The sequence below is a fragment of the Centropristis striata genome, chromosome 18, assembly GCF_030273125.1.
Source record: "Centropristis striata isolate RG_2023a ecotype Rhode Island chromosome 18, C.striata_1.0, whole genome shotgun sequence".
NCBI lineage: Eukaryota > Metazoa > Chordata > Actinopteri > Perciformes > Serranidae > Centropristis > Centropristis striata.
Window position 1 is genome coordinate 9,859,015 of NC_081534.1, and position 21,607 is coordinate 9,880,621.

The 21,607-nt window shown below is 38.5% G+C and overlaps 1 protein-coding gene across 3 annotated transcripts in view; it reads right to left on the minus strand.

Annotated features, from left to right (window-relative positions):
* slc5a6a (solute carrier family 5 member 6a) overlaps nucleotides 1-21,607 on the minus strand; it is a 38,276-nt gene that overhangs the window by 1,648 nt on the left and 15,021 nt on the right. For all 3 annotated transcript variants that reach the window (XM_059355987.1, XM_059355988.1, XM_059355989.1), the window contains exons 2-16: nucleotides 16,355-16,421; nucleotides 12,590-12,933; nucleotides 11,583-11,804; nucleotides 11,172-11,237; nucleotides 10,185-10,236; nucleotides 9,787-9,854; nucleotides 9,468-9,622; nucleotides 9,252-9,392; nucleotides 7,231-7,360; nucleotides 7,056-7,144; nucleotides 6,295-6,407; nucleotides 6,017-6,084; nucleotides 2,738-2,824; nucleotides 2,484-2,659; nucleotides 1,196-1,299 (exon numbers count right to left, since the gene is read on the minus strand). In XM_059355987.1, the coding sequence (XP_059211970.1) occupies nucleotides 1,196-1,299; nucleotides 2,484-2,659; nucleotides 2,738-2,824; nucleotides 6,017-6,084; nucleotides 6,295-6,407; nucleotides 7,056-7,144; nucleotides 7,231-7,360; nucleotides 9,252-9,392; nucleotides 9,468-9,622; nucleotides 9,787-9,854; nucleotides 10,185-10,236; nucleotides 11,172-11,237; nucleotides 11,583-11,804; nucleotides 12,590-12,715 (1,597 nt within the window). In that variant the 5' untranslated portion in view covers nucleotides 12,716-12,933; nucleotides 16,355-16,421. The remainder of the gene's footprint in view (nucleotides 1-1,195; nucleotides 1,300-2,483; nucleotides 2,660-2,737; nucleotides 2,825-6,016; nucleotides 6,085-6,294; nucleotides 6,408-7,055; nucleotides 7,145-7,230; nucleotides 7,361-9,251; nucleotides 9,393-9,467; nucleotides 9,623-9,786; nucleotides 9,855-10,184; nucleotides 10,237-11,171; nucleotides 11,238-11,582; nucleotides 11,805-12,589; nucleotides 12,934-16,354; nucleotides 16,422-21,607) is intronic.

Genomic DNA, 21,607 nt, shown 5'->3' on the forward strand with positions numbered 1-21,607 from the left:
GATCACTGTTCCTTCATACATAGCTGCCATGAAAATAATAATTTGATATGATTGTTGGCAGACCTGATAGTTCCAGATGTGTGTGACCTGAGCTCCCTCCGCTATAGTCGTCTTCAGGGTTCGTACACTTTAGCAGTGGTCAAATTCAAGCATTTTTCAAGGTCCATTTTCAAGCTTTTCTAGTATCTTACACCTGTTGTAAATTGCATGTTTTAGATGAGTATTTACATGCTAAAAGGGGGAGATTTCACTTAACCATACCAACAGCGATGGTATTACACTTTAACGGTCTTCATTTCAGATAGGCTACTTATTATTTTTTACATTGAACATGTGATTATCTATAGTCTATAGAAACAGGGTCTCAAACTTGCGGCCCGCGGGCCAATATTTTGTGGCCCCCACCTTGATATGAAAGTTTAATGTGAATTTTATATCAGTGGCACTTTACTGTGTTGTGTGTGGAAGGTCCCTTTAATTACTTTTTTTGGTAATTTTATGTAATTTTTTTTGGTAATTTTGTGTCTTTTTAAAAATAATTTTGTGTCTTTTTTATTAATTTTGTGTCTTTTTTAAGTAATTTTGTGTCTTTTTTAAGTAATTTTGTGTCTTTTTAAAAAATAATTTTGTCTTTTTAAAAAATAATTTTGTGTCTTATTATTAATTGTGTGTCTTTTTCAATAATTTTGTGTCTTTTTTAAATAATGTGTCTTTTTTGGTAATTCTGTGTCTTTTTTGTAATTTTGTGTCTTTTTTAAGTAATTTAGTGTTTTTTCAGTCATTTTATGTCATTTTTTGTAATTTTGTGTCTTTTTTGTTCATTTTGTGTCTTGTTTTGTTCATTTTGTGTCTTGTTTGGTCATTCTGTGTCTTGTTTGGGTAATTGTGTCTTCTTTTTTAGTAATTTTGTGTCTTCCCGGCTTTAATGGTAGAATAACGCAACAGCGCCCCCTGGTTTAAAAAAGCTGCTTAGACGGCGTAGCTCAGTGTCCTATGATGGAAATAGTAATTAATTAGATTACCCGTTACTGAACAAAATAAAGCCGTTAGTAACGCTGTTTATTTTAACGCTGTTATTCCCATCACTGCTCAATTCATGGTGCAATCAGCGGCCACAATCCATTCTTTATTAATCAGTGTTGAGGTGATATTGTTTTACTTTTGAAGTTGATGTGACAACATTTAATGTGTGTACCTGTTAGAAAGCTGACTATCAGTCCCACCACCACCACAGTGGTGGAGTTGTGAGCGCTGTACCACATGTAGGACAACGAGTAGAGGGCCTCCACCCCTGACGGCCTGAGGGAAAGACAACATTACAGATGGTCAGCAGAGACAAGGGAGCTAGCATACAGTAGTGTTCGATATAATAGCAGTCCGATGTGACTAACCAGATTAATCCAGGTTTTTAGTATATTTTTATTGCTACATGGTAAACACGGTACCAGTAGGTGCAGTAGATTCTCAGAAAACCAACTTATGGCTGTGCAATGTTGTTGGTTTGAAACCAAGATTTTGCTGGTTTACTAGTGTGTTTGAGGTCATTGTCTTGTTAAAACACCCATTTCAAGGGCATGTCCTCTTCAGCATAAGGCAACATGACCTCTTCAAGTATTTTGACATATGCAAACTGATCCATGATCCCTGGTATGTGATAAATAGGCCCAACACCATAGTAGGAGAAACATGCCCATATCATGATGCTTGCACCACCATGCTTCACTGTCTTCACTGTGTACTGTGGCTTGACTTCAGAGTTTGGGGCTCGTCTCACAAACTGTCTGCAGCCCTTGGACCCAAAAAGAACAATTTTACTCTCATCAGTCCACAATATGTTCCTCCATTTCTCTTTAGGCCAGTTGATGTGTTCTTTGGCAGATTGTAACCTCTTCTGCACATGCCTTTTTTTTAACAGAGGGACTTTGCGGGGGATTCTTGTAAACAGATTAGCTTCACACAGACGTCTTCTAACTGTCACAGCACTTACAGGTAACTCCAGACTGTCTTTGATCATCCTGGAGCTGATCATTGGCTGAGCCTTTGCCATTCTGATTATTCTTCCATCCATTTTGATGGTTGTCTTCTGTTTTCTGCCACATGTCTCTTGTTTTGCTCTCCATTTTAAAGCATTGGAGATCATTTTAGCTGACCAGCCTATAATTGTTTGCACCTCTTTATAAGTTTTCCCCTCTCCAATCAACTTTTTAATCAAAGTATGCACTGATTGAATGCCACACTGCTATATTTTTGAACACACCCCTTTCAACTAATTGCCCAATTGCACAGCCTTAAGAAGGTGCATATCATGAATGCTGGGTCTTGTTGGTTTTCTGAGAATCTACTGCACCTACTGGCACCTTGTTTGCCATGTAGCAATAAAAATATACTAAAAACCTGGATTAATCTGGTTAGTCACATTGGACTGCTATTATATTGAACACTACTGTATATCTAGAAGGTGAATCTGGGAACTCATGTGTTACCTTGGCTTGGCTGTGGTGACCAGTGTAGTCATGACAGTGGTGGTCATGTTGTCAAACAGGGGCAGAGCAGTGGTGTTGAGTGTTGGCACTGGGATGGAAGACATACGCATCACAAAGCTACCAATGCCGATCCAGAAGGCCATGGCAAGACCTGCTGCTAGCCCCACCACTGCACCCTGAGGAGGTAACAGACTGGTCAGAGGTCAACTCAGACCAAACGTGAACAAAATTAGATGACAAATTAAAGCACTCACAGTTGAGTTTGCCCATGGGAAGAACATTCCCAGACAGAAGAGGCCCAGCAGAGGACCCCCCACCATCCCAAAGATACTGAAGGCTGCCTAAGGGCACAGAAGACAAACAGCATGGCAGTGTCACCATCAGTGTGTGCTGGTTAACTGCACTGAACAGCTGCAGAAAAGCAACACTCAAGTGGATTTAATATAGAACAATATGTCATTTTCTGCAGCTCAGGGTGTCTAAATAAACACAATAACAAAAGATGCTGTCATTAGTCAGCTTCTCCTGATTTCTTCAGTGTTCATCGTTCAGGAACTGAATTATCTGTAGAGGCGTCCTCCTCTCCAAAACAAACACAACTGCTGATTCAAACCGGCATTTACATGTTAAAAAATGTTCTTCTCGCTACGTGCTGGAGACGATGTGGACACCGGGAAGCCAATCACTGGCATGTCTTTTGGGAGTGCCCAATAGTTAAATCCTTCTAGATAGAGCTTCATAAAGTATTAAGTGGCATATTTAACACTAACCAACCCATGCAGTTTTCCATATTATTCTTTGGAAATTTAGATTTACAGGTCAGGCAAGCTGATGAATATTTGGTATTTTGATAACCGCTGGTAAAAAAGCACTCACAAGGCGTTGGTTGCTCGCTGACCCACCTACGGTGCAGGAGTGGATAGGTATAGTAAACTACATCTTATCTTATGGAGAGGATTACCTTCTCCCTTCAGAAAGATAAATGTATTAAACTGTGGTCGAAGTGGGTTGAATATGTTAATCTGGAACAGACAGAAGTACTGTATACTGCCCCTGTAATGCTATTTTGTACTTTATTATTTCATGTTTTATTGGGTCTAATGATTAGTTTGCATTACTTATATTTCATTTTGAAACTCCCCGGTGGATCATTTAATTTTCTTTTCTTTTTTTTTCTTCTATTTGCTCTTTTACATATGCCTACCTTTCCCAGTTTGTCCAAAATTCTCAAATGTAATACACTTGTGTTCTGTATCTTGTTTCTTGTTTTGTAAACAAGAAAAAACCTTGATTGTGAGTGGCAGAAATACTATTGTATATTGTCTGAAAGTAAGCACTGTATTATAATGCTCTCATAAAATAAAAATAAAAAATGTAAAAAAAAAACAAAAAACAAAACTGTTCTTCTCCAATGCTGTTCAGCACGTTGGCAGAGGAGCAGCGAGCCAAGCTGCTGCAAACATTTGCCATTTGTTTGTTTCTCTGATAACTTAAGATCCTGAAGTCTGATGACTCAAACAGAGTACAAAAACACCTCACATGTGAGCTCAAACTGGATAAAAAGTAAGTTTATGAAGTTAATCCTTGATTAAAATGACAGATTTCTCCGGCTTAAAAGTTATTGGAATTATTTGGAATAATGTCATGCACAAAATACGTAACTTTTTACTTTTAAAGTCTGGGTAAAGCAAAAATATTTATGTGATCTGAGTTTTCCACACCGAAAAACAAATGTGTTTAGAACACCCAACCAAATTTGAATCAGAAAAAAAGGGTTAAAATAGTGAAAAAATGAGCAGTATTCTCTGCTCTGAAACGCTATCTGATATCCGACTTCCCAGTGACATTCTGCACCGACCCGTTGTCTTCACACAGAGGTCATCCTGACCATCTATAGAAATTAACAGACATTGTAATCTTCAGTCGCTATGAGCGCTGACACGAGTTAACGTTAGCAGTAAAAGTATCAACGTTATCAACGTTATCAACCGTTGCTAAGGATGCTTATATAGTGTTGGGGGCGGAGTTATGATAAGGAAGCTCCAAAGTGTGAGTCTCTAAATTCAGTCATATAAAGTTTGAAGTCTTTTTACAAGTTTTCACCTATTATTTTGTACTTTTTTCTTTTTGATCTTTAAAGACATATTGTTTACTGTTAATTTCTTACAAACACATTGCAAAATAAGGGGCATCTAAAAACAAGATAAAAACACTAAATCTGAGGGAAATGATGGACAGATAATTTCACTTGACGAGATTTCTTAAATGTTTGATTGTTAAAACAAGATAAACTAGGCCTGCAAGCAGGACTGAACGGGACTGAGCAGAGTGGAGCCGTCGGGGGAAGCCACGTCGGTCGCATCGATGTGGGCTCAGTCCCTATGCGTACCAAATGGCGTGTCTCCTACCACTGTGCTCGGGGTAGGTGTAAAACATGTTACTTCCTATGAAGTATGAGAAATTTGGGACAGATAGGACAATGTATGGTCAAGTTATACGGTCTCATGTGTTGTAGCGAGATCGCATAATTTGCCGCCATGCCACGCCCACATAGTGTGACGTCAGTAAAGCTTTTGATAACTTTTGATCCCAAAGGCCTTGTGATGGTACTGACCAAGTTTGAAGTAAATTGGGTTAAATCTGTAGGAGGAGTTAGTTAAAATATGAAACGTGGTCATTTTATGAAAGGGGGCGTGAATTTAGCATAAGGAGCCGGGCTTTATGAAATATGGTTATTTAGAAGTGTTAAGGGCTGGACTCTGATGAAGCATGAGAAGTTTGGAGCAGATGCAGTGGCGGTTCTACACAGGGGCCACTGCCCCTGTGAGGAAGCCCTTGGCCCCTGCTGTGGCCCCTGTGTCAAATTAATAATAAAATGATCAATTTATAACAATGAATGACGTGTAACAATTCTTACCTATTTTCTGTTCAAACAATATCTCATTGTTCACAAAATGAACCCAGAATGTGTACATTGTATAATAGTTTAATTGTGCAATAAAAGCTTTCAAAATAAAAGAAAGTATTTGTGCACAGAAATGAGAAATGTCATTGTCTTACAAAAATAATTGTTATTATTGGTAAGTCTGATTGTTTCAATCAATGTATTTGTATCTTCCAAATATTTTTAAATTAGATTTTTAAATAAGCTAAAATAAAAGGTTTTGAATGCTTAAATATCATCTTTGCCATCTTTTAATGTGCCCCTCTGATTAAACACTGGCCCCTGCTTGGCCCCCACAGTAAAACTGGTCTAGAACCGCCACTGAGCAGATGGGACAAAGTATGGAAAAGTTATAACGAGCGCGTGTTTTATGGCAAGACGCCATATTTTGCCGCCATGCCACGCCCACATAGTGTGACCGTCGGTAAAGATTTATACAAATTTTGATTCCAAAGGCCTTGTGATGGTACTGACCAAGTTTGAAGGTGATCGGGTTAAATCTGTAGGAAGAGTTCGTTAAAGTATGACTTCTTGTGTGCATATTTTATAATGTGTCACTGTTCCAACTTGTCTGTCAGCAGTTTATTACCTGCAGCACAGATCCCATTATAGAGGCCAGGTAGGCCATAGCCAGACACACCAGGCCATAGACCAGAGCTGTGGACCAAGAACAGACACAGACATGTTCAGTTGTTTCACATGCTACATGGCACCACTTGTTTAAAATCACAAAACGGCAAGCTACAGACTGGTCAATTAGTAACAATAAGGCATGAGGACAACTTTATATTCAACAATATGACATTTTAAAAACCACTGTGTCGTAGCACAAAAAACATACAAGAATAAAGCCATTAAAGCACTTACCGAGTCCCTTGGACAGCAGTGTGGCTTTAGCATCAGTCATGTTTGGAAAATGAGGTTTAATCAGGTCCTCCATGGTTACTGTTGCTAGGGAGTTAAAGGCTGAGGAGATGGTGCTGGAGGGAGACAGAAATAGTATTGAATGGGATTTTGTAACGCATTATATGGCTTGTCTGCATCAATACTGCATGTATCAGGAGCTCAGATCAAATCCAGCTTATGGCTGGGCGATATAAACCAAAAGTCATATCCCGATATATTTAGGCTGAATATCGATATAATATATATATCCAATTATTTTTATCGTAAAGTGAGAGCAAATGTTCAAAGTCAAAGTCAAATATGACATGTCACAAGTCACAAGTTTTATTGAAACCGTTTATTTAAGTGAACATAAATACTGTATACAACAGTACCTTATTTATTTATTTTTAATTAAAGCTCCGTAAACTGCACATTTAAATAAAAAATGTCTTAAATAAAAATAGCCTATGAAATAAAATAGGCCAATCTTCTTCCGAAATAAATATATTTATATGAGAAAAGAATAATGAACATTACAAAAGAGCTTAATATGACAAACCCTAGTAAGGACAGCATTTATGTATAAAGAATTTTTCTTAACTATATCGATATGATCTAATTGTTTTATCACATTTAAAAATATATCAATATGTTTTATATATCGATATATCGCCCAGCCCTAATCCAGTTGATGGTGTAAAGTACAGTGGTAGAACATTCAGCAGCTGGAGGTCATGTACCTGAGAGCTCCACTGAAGAGGCAGGCCACAAAGAGTCCTGCGAGCCCGGGCAGATCCTTGAACACGTCCATCACAAAGTACAGCACCATCTGCACAAAGCAACAAAACATTAGGATGCACCTTCAGAGCTGGGATGGCCAGGATTCTGCAGATTTAGGATTAAACATGTGTTAACCTGGTCATTAGTTTTGACATAGCCCTTGTCCAGAGGGCTGTCCTCTCCATAGCGAGCAAACATGACCAGACCCATCAGACAACCCAGACACAAGACGATCTGCTGGCATGGGAAAACTACATAGCAGGACCTGAAAGGATAAACAAAAACACAGTGGACAATGGATATAAGGTGGCCAACATCATAAAAAGGGTTCCCCAGGTAGGAGAAAAAATAATGTGAAGGAAAAAAATCATTATTCACTTAAAGAATAAAGTCAACTTTTAGAGAATGTAGACTGCAAGCTACAACCTGATTTCCTCTCTAACATATGTCTAAAACATTCACATAAATTACATAAAAGAAAGAATAAATAGAATTCCCCAAAACGTTAGTTGTGGTAGCTACAACCAAGAACAGCTCATTTATGTGTCGGGGGATTTTAGTACTATTACACCCTTATTATTGTGCTTATTGCTCATTTTAAGACATTGATGAAAATCAGGTTGAAACTTGCAGTCTACCTAACTGTCCAAGCAGATGTGCTGTTCTGATACAATGTTCCTCTGATGACTTGACATGGAAACAATGAATCCGTCAAACTTTATAGAACACAAAAAGTTGACTCTATTGCTGTCATTTCAGTTTTTTCTTACCATTGATTTTTTTTCTCAAATTGTATTATGAAAAAAAATCCTTCTCCTTGGCCCCAAACCTTTTTTTTTTTTTTAAAGTAACAATATAAATAATGTTGACCAGTTTGACATGGCTCTGCTTATTCACTTTATATGTTGGTACCAGGCGGCAACCTCCATGTCTGAGCAGGGAGGCAAACCAGGAAGTGCCTTAAGCTGCATTCTATCGAAAATTCCAGCAGGGGGTGCTAAGTTTGGCTGCAAAAAAAATCTGTCCATTCATTTAAGTGCAAAATGAGAAAACTTCTCACTTGATTTATTACCTCAGAAATGTTTTTTAGTACAACAACTACAGTCTCAGTCACTAGTAAAAAATCTTCTTCAAGACAATTTAATGTCAATAGTTCTAATAATGGCCCCATTTAGAAGAAAATAGAAGATAAAGAATCATATGATTTGGGGCGTGGCTAGCTTTGATTGACAGGTCACTAACAAGGCGAGCCGTCATCAGGAGAGAAGCAGAGCAATGCGTATCCACGGCAACGTGTCAATAAAGTTATATATAATGTTATATAGATGTAAAAAAGGATGTTTACTGATTTGGTCTCATAACTTTGACCCTTTCACTGTATTTTCCCTTAATGACAGTTTATTTGAATGTTTTGTTAAGTAAAAATGTCTTGTTCAGCGTTTGGTTGGACTAACAGACACTCCAAGGAGTCGCTGTTCAGTTTTCTGAGGTCAGTAACATACATTTTGTTTTTGTTTTTTGCTAGCCAAAATGCACATCCCAGTTAATGCTAACATGAATTAGCAGCAGCTTCTCTCAGTCAGGTTGAGCTGTAGAGAGGCTGTAGTCACTAGGGTTGTCAAAAGTATCGATACTCAAAAAAGTATCGATACTAAAACGTTGTATCCGAATACAATACTCATTTTCAAAAGTATCGATCCAACAACTTATTAAGCAGCTAAACCATATCACCTCAAAATATTGTTCTAACTGTTATTGTATTTGTTTATTTTCTGCACTACCTCAGACCTGAAGCTTATTATCATAGTTGCAGTTACTTTTTGCACAACTGTTTTTTATTATAAATATTTAACCTGTGGTTCTGTTAATTTTTACATGTTGCATTTTTCTTGTTAATAAAAATGTTTCTGTTAAATTTTGGGGTCTTTGTTTTTATCCTGGTGGTATCGAAAATGGTATCGAGTATCGAATATTTTCCTGAGTATCGGTATCGAGTTGAACATTTTAGTATTGTGACAACACTAGTAGTCAGTGATCAGATCCCTCTCACTCCTCCACAGTCCAAATACTGTCTGCTTCCAACGGGCCACAAACTAACGGGTGACATCACGGTGACTACGTCCATTATTTATATACAGTCTATGGTTGGTACTCACATGACTGCTTCTTTCTCCGTACGGGAGCTGAGGTATCTCTGGACCTGGGCCTGGTTGACGCCGTACAGAGCCAACATGAGGAAGACTCCTCCCACACCCAGGGTCCAGAAGGTGTGGCGCTCCAGAGGGTCTGGGTTCAGACTACACAGCCACAGAGTGAACACAGTATCAGCATTAAATCTACAACATGGAAATGGAATGAGGAACACTACTTACTCCAGTCCAGCGATGCGGCTGCCGTTCATTGCTTTCCTCCACACCTCCGCCATGCCTCCTGCCTGACTCGCCCCCACCACAATGACCGCCAGCTGGCCCGCAAACATTACTATCGTCTGGAACACGTCAGTCCAGATCACCGCCTTCAGGCCCCCCTGTGGCACAGGAGCAGTGGATTCACGTTAAAGTCCATCATGAGTTCATTCATCAAGTTGATCTCAATTTACTTAAATTTATCGTTTTGCTTCCGTTAAAGGAAAACTTATATTCTGTTACATGGTGGAATGAACACTGGGTTGAGGAAAGAATTCAGACTCACGAGAGCAGTATATAAAGTGCACACCAGCCCCATGGCCAGCACTGCCCCCCATAGGTCAAAACCTGTCACTGCAAGTAAATAGAGAGCACACTGGTTATTGACTCAATTATCAAAGTGAACTTTATACATCTGCTGCATTTAATACCAGCAGGAACTGTGCACTGCAAAACAAGGGTGTCTGAAACACTAAATCTGAGGGAAATGATCTTGCTGCATGGACAGAGAGTTTTAATAGTTAATTTCTTATTTTAAGCGTTCAACATGCTTATTTCTAGATTTAATAATCTTAATTTAAGAAATCTTGTCAAGTGAAATGATCTGTCCATGCGGCAAGATTTTATCTTGATTTTAGACAAACCTTTTTGCAGTGTGGGCACAAAACAATACTCAGCTCTCACCTGCATTCAGTGCCAACGCTGGGGCGTACAGGACCACGCCCATATAAATGACCTGAGTAAGAGAGAGAAATCAACATCAATCATGGGACTTGTGTCCAATTTTAACGATAAAACATGGAGACTATGTGTACATATTTAAACCTCACCATTTGAGGATTAGAAGTTTAGATTTGAGTATGACACTCCAAAGACAAAACATTTCCCGATTCGAATCAAATAAGAGATGACATCTTCACTACAAAAAAGATAAAAACACTAAATCTGAGGGAAATGATCTTGCTGCATGGACAGATAATTTCACTTGACAGGATTTCTTAAATTAGGATTATTTAATCTAGAAATAAGCATGTTGTATGCTTAAAATAAGAAATCAACTCTTAAAAAAGGATAAATGATCTAACACTTCTAAATCTAAAGTTTTTCTATCTTGGTAAGAAACAAATAATTGTCAGGTCACTCTGCTCGGTCCAGTTCATCGCTGCTTGCAGCTTTAATTTATCTTGTTTTAAGAGTTAATTTCTTATTTTAAGCGTTCAACATGCTTATTTCTAGATTTAATAATCTTAATTCAAGAAATCTTGTCAAGTGAAATTATCTGTCCATGCAGCAAGGTCATTTCCCTCAGATTTACTGTTTTTATCTGGTTTTTAGACAACACTTTTTTGCAGTGTGGAGCCACAAAGAATTCGAGGACAAACACTGAACTGATACAGGAGGATACTTTTCATTTTATTGGCTACCATAAAACTGTTTCAATGTGTTACTGAGTTATTGACCCACTTTAGCTGCCAACTTGCAATGGGCAATAAAATTAATAAAACCATTTTCTGTGGCAAGTTTAATGTCTTTTCTTGACTTTAAGTATCTGTTTAAGTGACATTATGCTCAGGGTGGTAATTTATCAGAAAGAGCACCACCTAGATACCTGATTGGCATAAGCCAGCCAAGAAACTACGATATAAGAGAGTGTGTGGCAAACAAAGATACCATCTGAAAGATGAAGGTCACAGTCCCACATATGCGAACCGTCTTGTTAAAGCGCAGCTCCAGATACTGTCAATGTCAAAGAGAAAAAGAGGTCATTCTGTGCAGTGGATGATTATTCTCAGATCACGTTACCAAAACCAGAAGGCATTCTTTGTAGACATGACGTCGGTGCAGAGCTGTTGTCTGATAAATGACTGATCAGTGTACAAACAGATAACAACCCTTTAAAGAGGTCCACTCTGAAGAGAAGAACATGTGTTTCTGTTGAACATTAACACACCAAGGAGAAGCAGATAAGAAGACTGATAACAATTTTAAGCTCTGAGATCAATGTTGAGAAAAAGACAAGTTAAAAGATAAAAACTGAAGAAAGAGAGTCAGTGTAAAACCATGAATGCATGTCGTGTGTACCTCATAAGTGCTGGACAGCCGTAGTCTGTAGAAGACTGGGATGAAAACATGAGCTGGGATGAGCAGGCCCAAGAAGTAAGAGCAGCCCAGGAACCAGTACTGAGTCCCAAAAGTGTACACCTCAGACGGGGCACCCAGGATGGCTACAGCCGACTGGAAAGTGGCCAGCAGGGACAGAGACACAGGCAGGCAGCTCATGGAGCGGTCAGCCATCAGGAACTCCTGGAACAACCACACATTTCCTTTAAAACATTAAAAAACTCAAACTGTGTGATCCTTGAAAGCTTGAAAATGACCCTGGAGTAGCTCTTTCTTGTGGATGAAGAACTAATGTTATAAAAATGCACAAATCATTAGGCTGGTTAGATGTAAAAACTAGATTTTTTTCATTACTGATGGTGTTTATTAAGAATGTCGTAATAACAAAATCACCTCTTATTATTTATAGAAATTTGTCTTTCAGTTCAGAGGCACATACTTATTCAACAAGGCATGCAGTTGGAGGTTGTTTCACTTTACCATGATCCAAGACTATGATTCAACGTACAGTTCAATATACACACACACACACACACACACACATATATATATATATATACATATATATATGGCAATGCAACAGTCCCTCCCTTATCATATTAATCAATTAAATCTATATAACTTTAAAAACAACTTAACTCATTATCTAAATATCCACTTTAATTGATGCAGTTGTCTTATTGTGTTGTTTTGTTTTGTATTTGTTTTGTGATGTCAACCATGTTTTATGTGAAATGTAATTACGTATTGTCTGTGTGCTCTTTTTGTTTCATGTTATGTATTCATATAATGTATATCATGTCTGTTATCACTCTGTGTATTTCTACATTGTATTTGTTACACTGAAATATGATGATAGACCCCAGGGAGAAAAGCTGCTGCTTTGCAAAAGCTAATGGGGATCTAAATAAAAACAAATAAACAAACTCATAGGGTGAGTCAATATTGCATTATTGTCTTAGTTCTACCTGTGTCGTGCGCTGGCGGCCACCAGAGAAGGCGTAGAAGAGGCCGATGCCAGCTGAGGCCACCAACAGCAAGGCAAAGATGACGTAGTCCACCGTGGTGAAGTGCATTTGGACTACCTCCCCCATGATGACGGTGGATGTGTGTACGGGGGGTCAAGAGAGTGAAGGCTGCTTGGAGCACGGCCTCTGGGGCTGATCACAATGTCTGAGAAGGCAGTTGACCCATATGGAGACTTGCTGAGAGCTGGAGGAACAGCCACGCAGGAGGAGGTGGAGGCCCAGGGAAGTGACGCTGCTTCAGATGTTCATCCAGGTAGCAGCGGCATCCATTAGGTCCATTAGGCCTTAAAGAAAGAAAATAGGATTTCTTTAAGCATCAGTGTTGTATTAACCCTTTATAGGGCACTCATTGAAATACTTGCAAATTCCAAATTTCAACCCTAGAGATTATTGGAGGATATTACATACTGCCAGATGGTGTGTAAAAGAAACATGCGGACCCGGGGGAGGGGGGTAATATTTTGAGAAAAAAGTTTGAGATTAAAGTGGTGAATCTGCGAGAAAGAAGTTGCTTTTTTGCCCCACTTTCTCTTGTAAATCTTCTACTTTTTTCGAGCAGATTTGCCACTTTAAATCTCGTAAATTTGCAATTCTCGAAATATTACCTCCACTCTGTTTGTACGACTGTTTTCTTGCTTAATTTTTAATTTCTACATTGGAGGTCAAGGTCAATAAAGTTAATATTATTATATTATTATCATACTGATTGGTCAGATGTCATGGTGTCACCGTCTGTGACGTAGCCTGATCTTTGCTGATTAGCTGGAAGAAATCCATGTGGTTCTACGACCAAACAGAGAGACATGGGGACCCCGTTTTGATATCCACTGAAGTTACCAAATATAGTTCTTCACCCAATAAAGGGTTAAACAGTAGACAGTGAAACAACAAAAGGAGAGGAACACAGTTTTATCTAGACATTAACTCTTTGTGCACACAGTTTTTATTATTACAGAACCAGCAAGAAAACTGATTTTAACAGAAAAACCAGGAAACCTTAGCTACAGAATGGATCTGGATCAGAATGGATTCTGTACAGTTAGTACAGTCTAGGGCTGGGCGATATGGACCAAAAGTCATATCCTGATATATTTAGGCTGAATATCGATATACAATATATATCCCAATATTTTTATTGAAGTGTGAGAACAAATGTTCAGTCAAAGTCAAATATGACATGTCACAAGTAGTTTTATTGAAACCGTTTATTTACGTGAACATAAATACTGTATAACAGGAGAACCATTTTCTAAAAAAAATCAAAGCTTCATATAGTCCATATTTAAATAAAAAAATATCTTAAATAAAAGCCGCAGCTTGCCTGGAACAAGGATCACAGAGCAAATTTGAACGAGAGTCATGGAAAAAAATTATTAGACTACCCTTTGGTACAATTAAAGGTTCATTCGTTTTGACAAATATAATGATAACAAAAATAGCTCAGAAGAGTTTAATTTAAGAGCTGATATCTAGACATATATATAGAGAGATATATCTTTTATATCGCCCAGCCCTAGTACAGACCAGCATACAACTACAGTACTGACACTCGTTCATTATTTATGATCCTTAACCGCTTAACCAAACTCAGGTTGCAGGGGGCTGGTCACAGCTGACACTGGGTGGGATGCGGGGCACACCCTCATGTTATCTAGCCCTCTATCTGTGTAGTGTAACCACTACACCAACGTGTAGAACTGACACCCGGTTTCAACAAACTAACAACCATTGTGCTAAATTCCAATACGTCAGTCTCTTTTTCAAACCATCAGGTCAGATCTATCACCAAAGTTGAGTACCTCTTCATCAGAATCACACATCATGTTCCAAATGTGTTTGAACAGATTTTAAACCTAACACCATTAGTGACATTAAAGTGGACATTGTTACAATATTTGGCCAGGTCAGTATTTTTAACACCTACTGTGGGAATTCTCTTTACTTTGCTTCTCTGCTCACTTTCGAACTTGTATTCCTGCACTCTTAACCCATTTAGGCCTAAAACGCCTGGAAAAAATGCCTGGAACCCCCTAAAACCTGAAGTTTTTCTGGAAATTCAACAGAAGTGTCAACGCGTCTACTAAATAATAGATTTTTCAGCCTCTGTAGCAGATAGAAATTAGTGACATTAAAGTGCAGGTGGTGTTCAGGTGTTGGCATGTTCAAATGGTATAGAAATGATGGAACCATGCTCTTATTGAGAGCCATGGAAAAAAAAAAACTGTTGACAAAAATCAGACAGAAAAGAATATGAATTACATTAGAGTGGAGAAGAGAGATGTGTTGAAGAGGGACAATGACAATCTAGGAAATGCTGAAAATACACAAATGCACTTCACTGCACTGCTAAAAAAAAAAAAGACGGGAACCGAAGTGGAAAAGTGGCAGAACTTGAAGTTGAACTGCGTTACATAAAGAAGCTCAGAGCTGAAAGACATTGCAATGAACTGTAGAAAACGCTGGAACAAGAAATTATTTTTTATCTAAATCATTGCCGTTATAAGGAATGACATTCTGTAGCTGAAAGTATGAAGAAGTCTGAATAATAAAGATTAACAATAGCAACGAATCAGCATTTACTCAACTATGTGAGTATAGTGCCTTGGAAAAGTATTCATACCTCTTGGATGTGTCACCCTTTTGTTGCTTTTAAACATGAAATCATGGTCAATATAATTTGGCCCTCTTTAATATCAAAGTGAAAAACTGATTTTTACAAAATAGTATAAATTAATTAAAAATATACAAGGTAAAATAAATTCATACCCTTTAAAATAACTGAACTAATTCAACAAAGTTCCAACTAGTTGATGCAGCAGTGTCACAGTTAGTGAAATGGAGATCACCTGAGTACAGCTGATGTGTGTCAAGTGATCGTACTATAAAAAAAACATGTGTCTGGGAGGTCCAGTCTCTGGTCCATCACTATTCCTGCAACAATTGTACCATGAAGACAAAAGAACACTTCTAGTAACTCAGAGAAAAGATAATTGAAAAGCATAAGTCAGGAGATGGCTACAAAAAAATATCCAGCTCACTGGACATCCCACAGAGTTCTGTTAAACCATCATTAAGAAATGGAAGCAGTATGGCACTTGTTTAAATCTGCCTAGAGATGGCCGTCCTCACAATCTGAGTGACCTGACAAGAAGACCTTGATTTCATGTGTAAAAGCAACAAAAGGGTGAAAATTCCAAGGGGTATGAATACTTTTGCAAGGCACTGTATGTGTGGCGGCATGAAAGGCTAAAAGAATGTGAGTGTGTCTTTCTTCTCCATTACAAAAGGAAATCTAATCGGATTTTGCCCCTGCTATAACAAACCACCTGGGAGTTCGTCCTGTCTTTAAATGTTCTAATCAAGGAAACATGCTGTACAGGGCCCATTCAAAACGTCCCACTTATCTTATCTGAAAATGTAAAAAGTCATTTAATTTCTGAAACTAAATGACACCAGAAAACAGAAGGTTCTTTACTGTAGTAAATAGACAAATATACAGCCAGCCACTCAAAAGCACACACTCTACTTTCAACAAAAGATGAACTGCATTGTTTTGTGTCTAAATTACAGCGGGGCAGAACACCTCATTGTTACTGACAAAGTTGTAAAACACAACATGACAGAGAGAAATACCAACAAAGTTTACATGTAGTCGTCACATGGATATGACAGACAGAAAAAGAGCAAAAGACATGGTGTACTTACTGAGTTCAAGCTCAGACTGAAGGCTCAGCGGAGGCAAGTATCTTCAACACAACCTCAAACCACGGTCCTGTAGAGGCAGAGGAGAAATTCAGATAGATCATTTACCACATATCAAAACTATCTGTCACAATATTGTTACGAATTTAAACCTGAACAATGTTTTTCCAAAACAACGGTTTCTTTTCCTTTGGAAACAGATCATTCTGACCAAACAAAACCCAATCCCTTGTTATATTTTTACAAGAGATGCATAACAGCGATCTCTTACACTGTTCACTTCAGGGGACGTACTCATCTGAAAATAACTCATTTCATGTTCCCCTTGTCTCTCACACACACACACACACACACACACACACACACACACACACACACACACTATGATGAGGAGGAGTGCAGAGCGGCGCGGAGAGATGAGGTCAGGTGACAGTAACAGAAGAGAAATAAAGTGGGTGCAGGCTGTTCGGCCCAAGGTTAAAATGGTTTTGGATTTTTCATTAGTTTTAGTTTTAATTTCGTTGTGAATTTTTGTTTTCAAATTCAGTTTTTTGTAATGGGCTAGTAATCCTAGTCTCAGTAAACATATTTTCCATGTGTTCTTGCATGTTCACTAACCAGCAGATATTTGGTCAGAGCTAAATAAATACATTTCATATCAACCAAAAAGGATTATGCAGTGTTTACCCTAAATGTATTCTGCTGCTGCTGCTGGACTATCAGTGCCGCTGCAAAAAAAAAGTGATATCATGGTTGAATTGAAGACTTTTACTTGCACACAGTGAAACAGCATCCAAAGTTTACAGTTTGTTGCACTGGCGACACTTTTACCATAATAACTAAACGGTTTACGCTATCTGGACAATTCCAATGTTTTCTGAAAGCTGCTCTTTACAGCTTATATGGTGTCATTACGGTCATTTCACTCGCGATTCTCCCAGAAGAAACCCTGGATTATGTATGAAAAAAGTTGACAAAGATGAAAAGTTAGTTTTTAGTTAGTTTTGTAACCACACAATACAGTTTTACTTAGTTATTGTTCTTTTACAACCTTTCGTTTTTATTTTATTTCAGTTAACGAAAATGTTTTTTTCAATTCCAGTTTTGGTTATTATCGTTAGTTTTCGTTAACTATAATAACCTTGGTATCAAAGCAGCGTACACACAAAAACATTGCGCACACCCTTTCCCGCACACACCACACTTGCCATGAGAATGTGCAGATAGCTGCGAAAACTTTCAAGCTCTCTTGAGAATGTGCATTGGCACAGACACTACAGGTCGGAAAACTGCCTCTTTATGGATTAGCATTTCAACTCTGATGCATCAACCCTAACCACTGACCTTATTTCAGGCCTCTAACCACCAACCTATTCAAAATCCTTATTGAGTTTGAGAGGTTAGAGTAGGGCTGCACGATTATGGCCAAAATGATAATCACGATTATTTTGATCAATATAGTAATCATGATTATTAATCACGATTATTCATCATGTTAGGGAAAACATCTGTATTTTTTTGCACTACCTTTAAACAAACAATAGGAACAGTTTTTAGTGTGTGTTCAGAGTGTCTGGTGCTTGTTGTAAACAAATAGAGATCACTAAGTGAACACCTCCTGTAGCAGAGCTAACTGTTAGCCTAATAGCAATTTGCAGACTGGACGCTAAGGGGTTAACGTCCCCTCCGGCTCTGCAGCTGGGAAAGACTGCTGCAGGAGGACTGTGCCACCCCCTCGTTAAGAAGAGTAAGAACGAGTCTCCAAAAGTCTCCATTAACACTAGAAAAAGTCGCTGAATTTGTTGCCAGTTGCTTTTTTGAAAAATAGTCGACCCACTTTTAAGGGGGTCTGAAAAGTCGCTAAATATAGCAACAAAGTTGCTAAGTTGGCAATACTGCTTCGCCGGCTTTTACAAATGGCGCGTGTTGCGTCAAGTACTACGTCGCATCCTGCTTAGCGTTCTGTCCAATCAGCAACCAGGCTTTTTTCAGTGGGGAAAAACGGCCCCGCCCCCTGGTGGTTGGTGGACTACTGGTGTAGAAAGTGCTTGATTAGATATGCAGGAGAGCCGCATTTTAAAATGGAAATATCGCAGACGATAAGGTTAATTTAATCATGGCGGCCAAAATCATGATTACGATTAAAATTTGATTAATTGTGCAGCCCTAGGTTAGACCCCAGGTTACTAAAATCCCAACTTGCTTCCTGGTTTAAGAACACAGCTGCGTCGAAGCATGTGTACATGTTTTAGTTTATCACTCAAGTAACTTAGTGTTTACTTCTGTAGTTGTTGCTATGAGTGAAACCTTAGGTTGACTTTGTGTAAATCATAGGTCATGTCAGTGGTTATAATGCTAGTCTAATGAAAAAATTCAACATACTTCATAAAATATCGAGTAACAAATAGTTGATGGATACAGCAGCTGACTATCAGTTCAAGAATAAAAATAAAGAAAGGTAGTTACTGTGAATGTAACATTAACTTCAGTTCTGAGAGTCTGGGCTTAAAGCAGCACATTAAGTTGTCCAGGAGGAAATGTGTACCATGTATTGAATTAGTAATATATGAACTTGAAATGGCTCTATGTCTGAAATCAGATGATGTTCCCGAGACCTTTAGGCCCTAATTATTATGAAAACTTGGGAGGGAAATGAGTCTGCACCTGGACACGGGCAAGATATGTGATCTGTAGCCAGATTATCATGGGTTGTTAAAATGCAGAGCAGTGAGGGTACAGACATTTTCATACCCCAGTCTCCATGATTACCAACATTAGATTGTTGGCTCTGAACAACAAAAATAAAAGACCATCTATCATTCTCTTATTTGCACGTGTGAAACTGTAAGATTATGTTTGTCCAACCCAGACAAAATGGGAAAGGTCATCCTTTTTAACATTCAAATTGAAAACTGTACATTCGTAAGACAATATACTTTTGTTTTTGTAAAAAGAAATGCAATTTGAGTTCTGAATTTGAGCCATTCAGTTCATGTTTTACACAGCATCCCAACCTTTTTTGCAATTGAGGCTGTGTGTGTTCATCAAGCATCAGTAGTTTTCTGCTCTGACAGGCCTGTCTGTTTGATACTTCATGTTGGTTTGATCAAGCACTGGCTGAGACCAATGAACCCTTTAAATCCCACATATTATGGCTTATTATCACCCATTTACCTGAGTATGACTGGTTGGAAACACAAGCAACTGTCAGTGCAACTGGTTCAAAAGCACACAGAAGCACCCATCAAATGGTTGTTTCTAAACCCAAAATGGACCTTTTCAACTAATGTTAAAGCCAGAATGCAGAATCTGTCACTTCATAGACAGTCAAGCATTAGATAAAGATGCATTACTAGAGGTCGAACGATATTTGCGTTTTTTACTTGTATCGGCATTTGCTGATACGTGCGTGCGTTCGCTGATCAATGTGCCCATTTCACTGAGCCACCAACACCAGGCAAGGCTCGTGCAACATCTGACATTTGCTGGTGAACTGCTGCTGATACCAGAAAAAAGAAAAACACATCAAATATGTGGACTCATCTCAGGCGCCACCACCTCGAGGCCTATAGCACCACATGATAATACTGCTCCTTAAAGAATTGTCACTAGCACTTATTGAATCATGAATAGCTCTTTTTGCATTATACCTTCATTGTTTTCTTTTATTCTTCCTGTAAGTCGCTTTGGATAAAAGCGTCTGCTAAATGACTAAATGTAAATGTAAATAACAACATTTGCATTGTTGGCTATCCAACTGTTAATAGGTTGTTTGTTTTTGTTTTAATTGAGACTTGTGTAATATTTGTTATCATTGCGTCATTTTTATCATGTAAATGGAGGGAGAAAAGGCAATATCGGCTTCAAGAATCGGCCCCAAAAAATCGGCAGCACATATTGGGGATCGGTTAAGACTGGTGTCAAAAATAATTGGTATTGGCCTTAAAAACCCGCATTGGTCGACCACTATGCATTACCTCTTAGTCAATCTTCTGCACGTGTCATATACTGCAGTTTAAGGCCCCTGAAGAGAAATGTTTAACAGTATGTAAAACTTTTGCTGCAGCGCTTATTAACTGGGCTGTCTGAAGTATGCACCTTGTTCTGCTGTTTTACAGAAAACTTTGCTCCTTCTTCAGGTTAGGAGCTACCAGCCCTCTGTTGCAAACCTCTACTGTTAAGATGTAATTCATAAAGGGAGGCATCATGAAAAAGGCCTTAAAACCTGACAAGTTGCAAGGGGGTTGTTTATTAAAACCATTCAAGAGCTTTTAAAAAGAAGCCCACTGGATTCATTGTAAAACCAGAGGGGAGTTTTGCCAAATGGTGCCAAAAATCTCAACATGCAAAAATCCCAGTATGCAAAGCTGACAGCAATCTGAAAGAAATTATTTTCATTTCATGAAATGCTAATGGGATTTTCGCCCACAAGCATAAACTTTTTTCAGCACTGAAGGCTATGTCACCGTCATTGGTTGTGTGCACTAACAACGGTCATTTAGATTTTCAAATTCTTCTTTAAAAAGCTATAGCTGCCATATTTTCTTGGGAATGGTAACACACACACAGTACACACATTCATACACAGGTGGCCGAGGATCCCCTACATAGTGCGACTTGCCAACTACCATTCAAGACACATCATCTGGAGCAATTTGGGGTTCAGTATCTTGACATGTAGACTGCCATGGTCAGGGTCTGAACCACAACCCTCCAATCAGTATGCAACCAATCTACCACCTGAGCCACAGCTGCACTATAAGGAGCTTGGATGAGTAGCTGGTCAAGCTTTAAGGTCAGTCCACCTAAAGCAGGGGTTGGCAACATTTACTAACAAAAGAGCCACTGTTGGCCAAATACAGAGAAAAAAATTCGGAATGGAGCCACAAACCTCATTTTTAAACCTTACAAGAAAGATTAAAAAAAGCCTAAATTGAGTCTAAATTAGCCTACCAACTTTACTAATAGGTCATAATGAGCATTCATTAATATGATTTTTGTCAGAATGCAGTGAAGACCCAAGTGCAAATGAGGCTGGACACCGAAGAAATATCTCAGGAGATTGAATCGAAAGATATCCTAGCTAGGGAAACACAAAACTAGACTTGAAGTTGGAAAAATTTAGAGGTTATGCTGGACCGTAGACTTTCCCAAGCTATGATCAGCAGCTGACACAAGTGTTTTAAAAAAAAAGTTAATACCGTGTATAAGCTTCACTTTTTTACAATGAAGACTACAGATTGCTTTAGGCCTACA